The 12,449-nt window shown below is 47.2% G+C and overlaps 1 protein-coding gene across 2 annotated transcripts in view; it reads right to left on the bottom strand.

Annotated features, from left to right (window-relative positions):
* Positions 1 to 5,023: 5,023 nt before the first annotated feature.
* The window catches only part of RAB27A (RAB27A, member RAS oncogene family), a 50,717-nt gene continuing 43,291 nt past the window's right edge, over positions 5,024 to 12,449 (bottom strand). The window contains exons 5-8 of one of the 2 annotated variants that reach the window (XM_038750290.1): positions 10,998 to 11,101; positions 9,250 to 9,373; positions 6,071 to 6,163; positions 5,024 to 5,412 (exon numbers count right to left, since the gene is read on the bottom strand). In XM_038750290.1, the coding sequence (XP_038606218.1) occupies positions 5,355 to 5,412; positions 6,071 to 6,163; positions 9,250 to 9,373; positions 10,998 to 11,101 (379 nt within the window). In that variant the 3' untranslated portion in view covers positions 5,024 to 5,354. Of the gene's footprint in view, positions 6,164 to 9,249; positions 9,374 to 10,997; positions 11,102 to 12,449 lie in introns of both variants that reach the window. The other variant, XM_038750289.1, reaches the window with a different exon arrangement.

Raw genomic sequence — 12,449 nt, 5'->3', positions numbered from 1 at the left:
GTACTAAGCGCTTAATAATAATAATAATGACGATGGCATTTGTTAAGCGCTTACTATGTGCAAAGCATTCATTCAATCGTCTTTATTGAGCGCTTGCTGTGTGCAGAGCACCGTACTAAGCGCTTAAATAATAATAATGATGATGATGGTATTTGTTAAGCGCTTACTATGTGCAAGGCATTCATTCATTCATTCGTATTTATTGAGCGCTTACTGTGTGCAGAGCACTGGACTAAGCGCTTGGGAAGTCCAAGTTGGCAACATCTAGAGACGGTCCCTACCCAACAGCGGGCTCACAGTCTAGAGGGGGGAGACGGAGAACAAAACCAAAAATATTAACAAAATAAAATAAATAGAATGGTAAATATGTACAAGTAAAATAAACAGAGTAATAAATCTGTCCAAACATATATCTAGGTGCTGTGGGGAGGGGAAGGAGGTAGGGCGGGGGGGGATGGGGAGGGGGAGAGGATAAAGGGGGCTCAGTCTGGGAAGGCCTCCTGGAGGAGGGGAGCTTTCAGTAGGGCACTGTTCTAAGCGCTGGGGAGGTTACAAGGTGATCAGGTTGTCCCTCGGGGGGCTCACAGTCTTCATCCCCATTTGACAGATGAGGGAACTGAGGCCCGGAGAAGTGAAGTGACTTGCCCAAAGTCCCACAGCAGACAAGTGGCAGAGCTGGGATTAGAACCCATGACCTCTGACTCCCAAGCCCGGGCTCTTTCCACTGAGTCACGCTTATTCGTTCGTTCAGGCGTATTTATTGAGCGCTTACTGGGTGCAGAGGGAATCGGAAGGTCATGGGTTTTCATCCCGACTCTGCCACTTGTCTGCAATGTGAACTTGGGCAAGTCACTTCAGTTCTCTGTGCCTCAGGTCCCTCATCTGTAAAATGGGGATGAAGACTGCGAGCTCCCCGTGGGACAACCTGATCACCTTGTATCCCCCCCCCTCAGCGCTTAGAACAGTGCTTGGCACATAGTAAGCGCTTAACAAATGCTATTATTATTATTATTATCATTATTATTATTATTCTCTGGGCCTCAGTTCCCTCATCTGTAAAATGGGGATGAAGACTGTGAGCCCCCCGTGGGACAACCTGATCACCTTGGATCCCTCGACAGCGCTTAGAACAGTGCTTTGCACACAGTAAGTCCTTAACAAATGCTATTATTATTATTATTATTATTATTATTATTATTATTCTCTGGGCCTCAGTTCCCTCATCTGTAAAATGGGGATGAAGACTGTGAGCCCCCCGTGGGACAACCTGATCACCTTGGATCCCCCCAGCGCTTAGAACAGTGCTTTGCACATAGTAAGTCCTTAACAAATGCTATTATTATTATTATCATTATTATTATTATTATTATTATTATTATTCTCTGGGCCTCAGTTCCCTCATCTGTAAAATGGGGATGAAGACTGTGAGCCCCACGGGGGACAACCTGATCACCTTGGATCCCCCCAGCACTTAGTGCTTGGCACATAGTAAGCGTTTAAATGCTATTATTATTATTATTCTCTTGTCCTCAGTTCCCTCATCTGTCAAATGGGGATGAAGACTGTGAGCCCCCCGTGGGACAACCTGATCACCTTGTATCCCCCTCCAGCGCTTAGAACAGTGCTTGGCACATAGTAAGCGCTTAACAAATGCCATTATTATTATTATTCGCCAAGGGCAGAGATCCTGCCTCAAACTCCACAGCAAGCGTGCAGTAGTTGCTCTTAGTGACTCTGTGACAACTGAACGCACACACAACCGGGAATTGTGTCTCGAGTGTGGACTCCAGTTTAGCCGCACCATTTTGTATCCACTGAGAGCTTAATTTAGCGCTTGGCACGGTAATAATAATGATGATGACGGCATTTGTTAATAATAATAATAATGTTGGTATTTGTTAATCAATCAATCAATCAATCGTATTTATTGAGCGCTTACTATGTGCAGAGCACTGTACTAAGCGCTTGGGAAGTACAAATTGGCATCACATAGAGACAGTCCCTACCCAACAGTGGGCTCACAGTCTAAAAGGGGGAGACAGAGAACAGAACCAAACATACCAATAAAATAAAATAAGTAGGATAGAAATGTACAAGTAAAATAAATAAATAAATAAATAAATAAATAGAGTAATAAATATGTTAATATGTTAAATATGTTAAGCGCTTACTATGTGCAAAGCACTGTTCTAAGCCCTGGTGGGGGAGATACAAGGTGGTATTCAATACACACCACAATTATTGTTGTTATAAACAGCAGCGACATTTCGAGTTATTCCCTCTCCCTTTAACTTAAACGCACCTGGAAATAAAATCACTTTCACACGCTGAAGTCTGATGGGTCGTCGTTTTTAATAGACGTTCGGCCTTAGGAAAAGCAGTTTCACGACGGCAGCGCTTACTTTTAGAAAGAATCGGAGATAGAAGGAGGCAGAGGACAGAAATATGGCACTTTCAACATCAAGTAGCAAATTGCGGCGACTTTCCTCAGAGGCAATTTGATGGCGAATTTGGTTGTTGCCTGTAGGTCACGTCTCTCACATCAGAAGAACCGCGTGAGATTCACATGTCAACCCCCTTTTGAGTCTGACCGGGGCAAGATTTCGCGTGAGATTCACATGTCAACCCCCTTTTTAGTCTGACCGGGGCAAGATTTCGCGTGAGATTCACATGTCAACCCCCTTTTAGTCTGACCAGGGCAAGATTTCGCGTGAGATTCACACGTCAACCCCCTTTTTAGTCTGACCAGGGCAAGATTTCTTAATCTCGCTTGCAAACACACACCTATCACCCCCAACCATCTATTATTTAAAAACCCAAGTGTTACCAAAAAAAGTGGAGCCAACCCAAATATTCTTATTTAGTCCACTGAGGACAGAAGTAGCCCTCAAGGCACTGGGGAGCGTGATGTGATCCTTCCCAAATGATCCCAAATCTCTTCCTTGGAGTTCCGTCCGACTTAGGAAACATAACTGGTCCCCTCCCTATCCCCCCTGACTTACCTCCTTCAATCAATCAATCGTATTTATTGAGCGCTTACTGTGTGCAGAGCACTGTACTAAGCGCTTGGGAAGTCCAAATTGGCAACATCTAGAGATGGTCCCTACCCAACGGCGGGCTCACAGTCTAGAAGGGGGAGACAGACAACAAAACATATTAATAAAATAAAATAGATATGTACAAGTAAAATAAATACCCTTCCCACAGCACCTGTATATATGTTTATACAGATTTATTACTCTATTATTTATTTTACTTGTACATATTTACTATTCTATTTATTTTATTTTGTTAAGATGTTTTGTTTTGTCATCTGTCTCCCCTTTCTAGACTGTGAGCCCGCTGCTGGGTAGGGACCATCTCTATACGTTGCCCACTTGTACTTCCCAAGCACTTAGCACATGGAGGGTCTCTCTTTGTTGCAGAATTGTCCTTCCCAAGCGCTTAGTACAGTGCTCTGCACACAGTAAGTGCTCAATAATTACGATAGAACGAATGAATGATGCCTGTTACATGTTTTGCTGTCTGTCTCCCCCCTTCTAGACTGTGAGCCCGCTGTGGGCAGGGAGGGTCTCTGTTGCTGAATTGTCCTTCCCAAGCGCTTAGTACAGTGCTCTGCACACAGTAAGCGCTCAATAATTACGATAGAATGAATGAATGATGCCTGTTACATGTTTTGCCGTCCCCTTCTAGAGCGCGAGCCCACTGTGGGCAGGGAGGGTCTCTCTTTGATGCTGAATCGTCCTTCCCAAGCGCTTAGTACAGTGCTCTGCACACAGTAAGCGCTCAGTAAATACGATTGAATGAATTGTAAGGGAGCGGGGCTTGACCAGAGAGATTCCTTTCAAGGCCCTACTGAGAGCTCACCTCCTCCAGGAGGCCTTCCCAGACTGAGCCCCTTCCTTCCTCTCCCCCTCTCCATCCCCCTCATCTTACCTCCTTCCCTTCCCCACGGCACCTGTATATATGTTTGTACATATTTATTACTCTATTTATTTTACTTGTACATATCTATTCTATTTTATTTTGTTAGTATGTTTGGTTTTGTTCTCTGTCTCCCCCTTTTAGACTGTTAGCCCACTGTTGGGTAGGGACCGTATATGTTGCCAACTTGTACTTCCCAAGCGCTTAGTACAGTGCTCTGCACACAGTAAGCGCTCAATAAATACGATTGACTGACTCTGCACACAGTAAGTGCTCAATAAATACGATTGAATGAATGAATGAATGGCCCCTTATCCTACACTTTTCTTAATTCCCACCTGATCCAACTCCAGGGTAAAATCCCCCATTTCAGGCAGTGAGCAAAATAAGTCTCGGTATGTTTTACTATAATCCTCCCTGTTCCTGCTCATTCATTCATTCAATCGTATTTATTGAATGCTTACTGTGTGCAGAGCACTGTACTAAGCAATTGAATGGTGGTGATTCTATCACATTGCTGCATTTACTAGCGCATCCAAAATTTACCCTAGAGTTTTAAGGCTCTTTCCCTTCCTAATCCTATTTTCCCAATTGATCCAAGCTTCCTGCACCCATCAACCTTCCTTGGAAAGGCCAGCCCCCTGAGAAAACCCCATCTCATGGGGTGGTTCAGGAACCCTGGGGTCACCCCCGGGTCCAGAAATATTTTAATGCCTAAATATTCTCTCTCAAAGGGGGCCAACGCCGTGAACTGCAGGAAACGCGTGTTAGTGATCCATCCCTCCAACTGCTCGGCTTTCAATTTGGGCTGAAGACGCAGATTTGGCAATATTTTCCGCGAGCCCCGTACGGACCGGAGGGGTGTGTGGCGGACACTGCTGACGATCAGGCCGGATTTTATATCGATTTTGGATTCTCGGCTCCGCCACTTGTCTGCCGGGCAACCTTGGCCCAGTCATTTCACTTCTCTGTGCCTCAGTTACCTCAGCTGAGAAATAGGGACTAGGATGGTGAGCGCCCCGTGGAGCAGAGACTGTGCTTGTTTCTACCCAGTGCTTAGGACAGGGTCTGGCTCGTAGTAAACACTTAAATACCACAATCATTACCATGGTTATATTCATCTTCGCAATCGGCTGAGACTTCCCATCTATTGGAGGGCAAATAAAAATCCCCTCGAGGGTAGTGAAAAAGAGTATTCCCACCCACCCCCCAAAAAATCAATTATCATAGTGAAAAAATGCTCTCCCACAGTTCCGCTAAATTGGGACAGGAAATGGACGGGGGGGGAGATGAAATAGGCTCCGGCGACTTGTGTTTGCCACCCAACCGCCAAATCGTGGAGATTTCCAGGTGTCACGTCTCCCCCGCACCGGACCCATATTTTCGATCCAGGTTTGAAGGGAAAGGTGCTTCCCGAGTGTGGTGCGATTTCAGGGCAGAGCGACAGCTCGGCGGAAACAGGGCTGGCGCCTATTCCGCCCCTCGGTCCTGTTAAGACACAACGGCGGGGAGGTGAGCGGGCATCCCCGGAAAAGGACTCAACCGGCTACCGCAGCCGCGCCCGGTTGAGTTTCCTAGACGGGATCGGTTGGGGTTTAGAAAACTCAAGTCGGAGCGGTGCCACGCGAGGCCTAATCCGACGGCGTTTTCCGGGGCCGAAGCCGACGGCGTTTTCCAAGGCCGAAGCCGACGGCGTTTTCCAAGGCCTAAGCCGACGGCGTTTTCCGAGGCCTAAGCCGACGGCGTTTTCCCGGGCTCGGGAAGAGGGGAGAGTTGGGAAAGCGACGCGAAGGGCCCCCGGGATCTCCGCCCGGGCACGTGCGTCTGGCGGGAGACGGCTTCCAGAGACCACCGTCGCGGGCTGAGGTGGCGGAGCGAGGCCCGGGACTAAGGACAGACGGATGGACGGACGCCGACCCAGCCGGGATCAAAGGGGGATTGGCACTGCCCATCCTGCCCGCCGTGGGATTCCCCCTTCGACTGCAACCGCGGCCGATCCCGACCGGGAGTCTCCCCCGGCTCCGCCACGGCCTTCCCGGCCGCTCAACAACCGCACCCGCCCTTCTCCTTGTCCTGGAAGCGGTCGGGGGAGCCGGGGCCGTTGGAGCGGACCACCCCTTCCGGGATCCAGGAGCGGTCCACGCACCGTTCCATGCGCTTCATGATCAGATCCAGGAGCGTCTCGATGGCCTTGCCCACGTTGGCGCCGGTGGCGGCACTCGTCTCGAGGTACGGGATTCTGGAAGGGAAGCAGGCCCGGAATAATGATAATAATAATAATGACATTTATTAAGCGCTTCCTATGTGCAGAGCACTGTTCTAAGCGCTTAACAAATACCATCATCATCATCAAGATTGTGAGCCCCCCGTGGGCCAACCCGATCACCTTGTAAACTCCCCAGCGCTTAGAACAGTGCTTTGCACATAGTAAGCGCTTAATAAATGCCATTATTATTATTATTAGCACAGTACTTTGCGCACAGTAAGTGCTCAATAAATACGATTGAATGAATATTTAAGTGCTTCCTTCCTAAGCACTGGGGTCATCAGGTCCCAAATGGGGCTCACTGTCTAAAAAGGAGCAAGAACACGGATTGAATCCCCATTTTGCAGAGGAGGGAACTGAGGCACAGAGAAGATAAGTGACTTGCCCAAGGTCATGCAGCAGGTAATAATAATAATAATAATAATGGCATTTATGAAGCGCTTACTATGTGCAAAGCACTGTTCTAAGCGCTGAGGAGGTTACAAGGAGATCAGATTGTCCCATAGGGAGTCTTAATCCCCATTTTCCAGATGAGGGAACTGAGGCCCAGAGAAGTTAAGTGACTTGCCCAAAGTCACACAGCTGACAACTGGCAGAGGCTGGATTCGAACCCATGACCCCTGACTCTTTCCACTGAGCCACGCTGCTTCTCTAAGGAGCAGGAGGTGAGCGGAGAAGCCAGGATTAGAACCCAGAGGCTCCGACTCCCAGCCCTGCGCTCTTTCCGCTTGACCACGCTGCTTCTCGTTCCCCTTATCCCCAGTCTCCAGAGGAGGAAACTGAGGCCAACCAGCCAGCCAATGACAGAGCCAGGTCAGCATTAAGCGCTTAGTACAGCGCTCTGCCCACAGTAAGCGCTCAATAAATACGATTGAATGAATGAATGAAGCCCCAAACCTTCCCTCATGAGTGGACTAGGCTCATAATAAGCAGCATAGCGTAATAATAATAATAATAATGATGGTATTTGTTAAGCGCTTACTATGTGCAAAGCGCACTGTTCTAAGCACTGGGGAGGTACCAAGGTGATCAGGTTGTCCCACGGGGGGCTCACAGTCTTCATCCCCATTTGACAGATGAGGTCACTGGGGTCCAGAGAAGTGAAGTGACTTGCCCAAAGTCACCCAGCTGACAATTGGGCTCTTTCCAAAGCCCGGGCTCTTTCCACTAAGCCACGATGCTTAACAGAGCCCCCCGGGGGACAACCTGATCACCTTGTCACCTCCCCAGCGCTTAGAGCAGTGCTTTGCACATAGTAAGCACTTAACAAATACCATCATTATCATTATTATTCTCTGGGCCTCAGTTCCCTCATCTGTCAAATGGGGATGAAGACTGTGAGCCCCCTGTGGGACAACCTGATCACCTCGTAAGCTCCCCAGCGCTTAGAACAGTGCTTTGCACATAGTAAGCGCATAACAAATACCATCATTATTATTATTCTTCTCTGGGCCTCAGTTCCCTCATCTGTCAAATGGGGATGAAGACTGTGAGCCCCCTGTGGGACAACCTGATCACCTTGTAACCTCCCCAGCGCTTAGAACAGTGTGCTTTGCACATAGTAAGCACTTAACAAATACCATCATTATTATTATTAATATAACATTATATTATATATTATATTATATAATATAATATAATATAGCTGTTATATTATTAATGTAATAATAATGGCATTTATTAAGCACTTACTATGTGCAAAGCACTGTTCTATTCTCTGGGCCTCAGTTCCCTCCTCTGTCAAATGGGGATGAAGACTGTGAGTCCCCCATGGGACAACCTGATCACCTTGTAAGCTCCCCAGCGCTTAGAACAGTGCGCTTTGCACACAGTAAGCGCTTAACAAATACCATCATTATTATTATTAATATAGTAATAATAATGATGATAATGGCATTTATTAAGCACTTACTAAGTGCGAAGCACTGTTCTATTCTCTGGGCCTCAGTTCCCTCATCTATCAAATGGGGAGGAAGACTGTGAGCCCCCCGTGGGACAACCTGATCACCTTGTAAGCTCCCCAGCGCTTAGAACAGTGCGCTTTGCACATAGTAAGCGCTTAACAAATACCATCATTATTATTATTAATGTTATATTATATTATATATACTATGATATAATATAACTATTATATTATTAATATAATAATAATGGCATTTATTAAGCGCTTACTATGCGCAAAGCACTGTTCTATTCTCTGGGCCTCAGTTCCCTCATCTGTCAAATGGGGATGAAGACCGTGAGCCCCCCGTGGGACCACCTGATCACCTTGTAAGCTCCCCAGCGCTTAGAACAGCGCGCTTGGCACGTAGTAAGCGCTTAATAAATGCCATCATCGTTATTATGATGATTCTCTCCTTCTACTGCCCAGCCCGCACCCTCCGCTCCTCCACCGCTAATCTCCTCACTGTACCTCGCTCTCGCCTGTCCCGCCATCGACCCCCGGCCCACGTCATCCCCCGGGCCTGGAATGCCCTCCCTCTGCCCATCCGCCAAGCTAGCTCTCTTCCTCCCTTCAAGGCCCTGCTGAGAGCTCACCTCCTCCAGGAGGCCTTCCCAGACTGAGCCCCTTCTTTCCTCTCCCCCTCGTCCCCCTCTCCATCCCCCCCATCTTACCTCCTTCCCTTCCCCACAGCACCTGTATATATGTATATATGGTTGTACATATTTATTACTCTATTTATTTATTTATTTATTTATTTTACTTGTACATTTCTATCCTACTTATTTTATTTTGTTGGTATGTTTGGTTCTGTTCTCTGTCTCCCCCTTTTAGACTGTGAGCCCACTGTTGGGTAGGGACTGTCTCTATGTGATGCCAATTTGTACTTCCCAAGCGCTTAGTACAGTGCTCTGCACATAGTAAGCGCTCAATAAATACGATTGATTGATTGATTGATTATAATTTGCCTTTTCCTAGAGGCTTGGCCCTTCTGGGTAGTGGCTAAGACCCTCACTTGACTTGGCTAGAGACTCCATTTCCTCAGTCCCCTTGTCCCCTCACGACCCCCGCGTTGTCCCCCTCCAACCCGTCGGTTTTCCCCGCCACAGGAACTCACCCATATTTCTCAGCCAAGTCTCTGGCCTCCTCTTCTCTGACTACCCTCTGCTCCTCTAGGTCACTCTTGTTGCCGCACAACACAATGTCGGGGTTCTCACAATACGCGTGCATTTGCAGCTGGCCTAGGAGAGGGAAACACGGGGAGAGTTTGGGGGGCGGACACGCTTTCCCCCACTGCTCAGCCCCATCTTCGAGTGTGGGGAGCAGAAAAACTAAACAAAAAAAGGCTCATGCATTCATTCAATCGATCAATCGCATTTATTGAGCGCTTACTGTGTGCAGAGCACTGGACTAAGCGCTTAGGAAGTCCAAGTCGGCAACATCTCGAGACGGTCCCTACCCAACAAGGGGCTCACAGTCTAGAAGGGGGAGACAGACAACAAAACCTGTGGACGGGTGTCAAAATCGTCAGAACCAAAAGAATTAATTTTTCTTTAGTTTATTATTATTTAGTTAGTTAGTTAGTATTATTTATTATTTAGTTTATTTTAATTTTTTGTTTAGTTTTTCCGCTCCCCACACCTGAAGATGGGGCCGAGCAGTGGGGGAAAGTGTGTCACAGTTTTCATTCTCCATGTTACAGATGAGGGAACTGAGGCCCAGAGAAGTGAAGTGACTTGCCCAAGGTCACACAGCTGACAGTTGGCAGAGCGGGGATTAGAACCCGTGACCCGTGGCTCCCAAGCCTGTGCTCTTTCCACTGAGCCGCGCTGCTTCACTTGCCTGCTGGGCAACCCGCTTCACTTCTCTGGGCCTCAGTTACCTCATCCTCAGAATGGGGACTAAATCTCAATCAATCATATTTATTGCGTGCTTACTGTGTGCAGAGCACTGTACTAAGCGCTTGGGAAGTCCAAGTTGGCAACATATAGAGACGGTCCCTACCCAACAGTGGGCTCACAGTCTAGAAGGGGGAGACAGAGAACAAAACCAAACATACTAACAAAATAAAATAAGTAGAATAGATATGTACAAGTAAAATAAATAGAGTAATAAATATGTACAAACATATATCCAGGTGCTGTGGGGAAGGGAAGGAGGTAAGATGAGGGGGATGGAGAGGGGGATGAGGGGGAGAGGAAGGAAGGGGCTCAGTCTGGGAAGGCCTCCTAATAATAATAATAATAATGGCATTTGTTAAGCGCTTACTCTGTGCAAAACACTGTTCTTAAGCGCTGGGGGGGATACAAAGTGATCAGGTTGTCCCACGTGGGGCTCACAATCTTAATCCCCATTTTACAGATGAGGGAACTGAGGCTCAGAGAAGTTAACTGACTTGCCCAAGTTCACACAACAGACAGGTGGCAGAGCCGGAATTCGAACCCATGACCTCTGACTCCCAAGCCCGGGCTCTTTCCACTTCTCTTCAAGCAGCGTTAGACCAGAGTTCTAATCCCAGCTCTGCCACTCGCCTGCTGCGTGACCTTGGCCGAGTCACTTCCCTGTTCTGTGCCTCAGTTCCCTTCTCTGCAAAATGGAGATTAAGACCGTGAGCCCCACGTCCAACCTGATTAGCTTGTATCTACCTCGGCGCTTAGAACAGTGCCTGGCACATAGTAAGCACTTAAATACCATTTAAAAAAAAAAACCCAAAAACACCTCCACCTCAGCCTAAGCACTTAAATACCATTTAAAAAAAAAAAAAACAAAAACACCTCCTCCTCAGCCCTCCTTCTTCCCTTACCCTTCTTTCCCAAGTCCACTTAACCGGCCCTAAACTAGTCGGGGTTGGGAAAAACGACTTACTGATCCAATTTCGGACGTTGAGGAAACTCTGTTCGTTGGTCAGATCAAAAAGCAGAAGAAAGCCCATGGCATCTCTGAAGAAAGCGGTCGTCAGGCTACGAAACCTAAAAACAGAAGCGTAGACTCGCGGGTTATTATTTCCTTTAACAGGGCCTCTCTTCTAGCACCCCGATCTCGCCGCTGACCCTTTCCCACATCCTTCCTCTGGCCCGGGACTCTCTCTCCCCCTCCATCATCATCAATCGTATTTATTGAGCGCTTACTCTGTGCAGAGCACTGTACTAAGCGCTTGGGAAGTACAAATTGGCAACATCTAGAGACGGTCCCTACCCAACAGTGGGCTCACAGTCTAAAATATACAACATCCATCCAGTCGTATTTATTGAGCGCTTACTGTGGGCAGGGCACTGGACTAAGCGCTTGGGAAGTCCAAGTTGGCAACATCTTTTAGACTGTGAGCCCACTGTTGGGTAGGGACCGTCTCTATATGTTGCCAACGTGGACTTCCCAAGCGCTTAGTACAGTGCTCTGCACACAGTAAGCGCTCAATAAATACGATTGATTGATTGATCTAGAGACGGTCCCTACCCAACAGCGGGCTCACAGTCTAGAAGGGGGAGACAGATGACAAAACCAAACATATTAACAAAATAAAATAAATAGAATAGATATGTACAAATAAAATAGAGTAATAAATGTGTACAAACATATATACAGGTGCTGTGGGGAGGGGAAGGAGGTAATGCGGTGCTCTCCACCTTCAAAGCCTGATTAAGATCACATCTCCAAAGGTCTTCCCCGATTAAGCAGAGAAGCAGCGTGGCTCAGTGGAAAGAGCCCGGGCTTTGGAGTCAGAGGTCATGGGTTCGAATCCCGGCTCCGCCAATTGTCAGCTGTGGGACTTTGGGCAAGCCACTTCACTTCTCTGGGCCTCAGTTCCCTCATCTGTAAAGTGGGGATTAAGACTGTGAGCCCCACGTGGGACCACCTGATCACCTTGTATCCCCCCCAGCGCTTAGAACAGTGCTTTGCACATAGTAAGCGCTTAACAAATACCACCATTATTATTATTAAGCCCTCTTTTCCCTGACTCCTGATAATAATAATAATAATGATGGCATTTGTTAAGCGCTTACTATGTGCAATTGTGTCACCCATGAACTTGGACGGTACCTTTTAAGAACTTGATATTCACCCCACCCTCACGGTATTTAAGGTATATAACCATAGCTTATATTAATTAATGGCTATCTCCCCCTCTAAACTGTAACCTCATTTTAAGCCAGGAACGTGTCCCCCAGCTGTTATCTGGTACTCTCCCAAGCGCTTAATGCAGTGCTCTGCACAGTAATTGCTCAATAATTATGAGCTCTCTGTGGGCAGGAAGTGTGTCTATTGTTATATTGTACTCTTCCAAGCACTTAGTAATAATAATAATAATAATAATAATAA

The sequence above is a fragment of the Tachyglossus aculeatus genome, chromosome 8 (assembly GCF_015852505.1).
Source record: "Tachyglossus aculeatus isolate mTacAcu1 chromosome 8, mTacAcu1.pri, whole genome shotgun sequence".
In the NCBI taxonomy this organism is placed as follows: domain Eukaryota; kingdom Metazoa; phylum Chordata; class Mammalia; order Monotremata; family Tachyglossidae; genus Tachyglossus; species Tachyglossus aculeatus.
The sequence above is the reverse complement of the archived record's forward strand: the minus strand, read 5'-3'. Positions and strand labels throughout refer to the sequence as shown.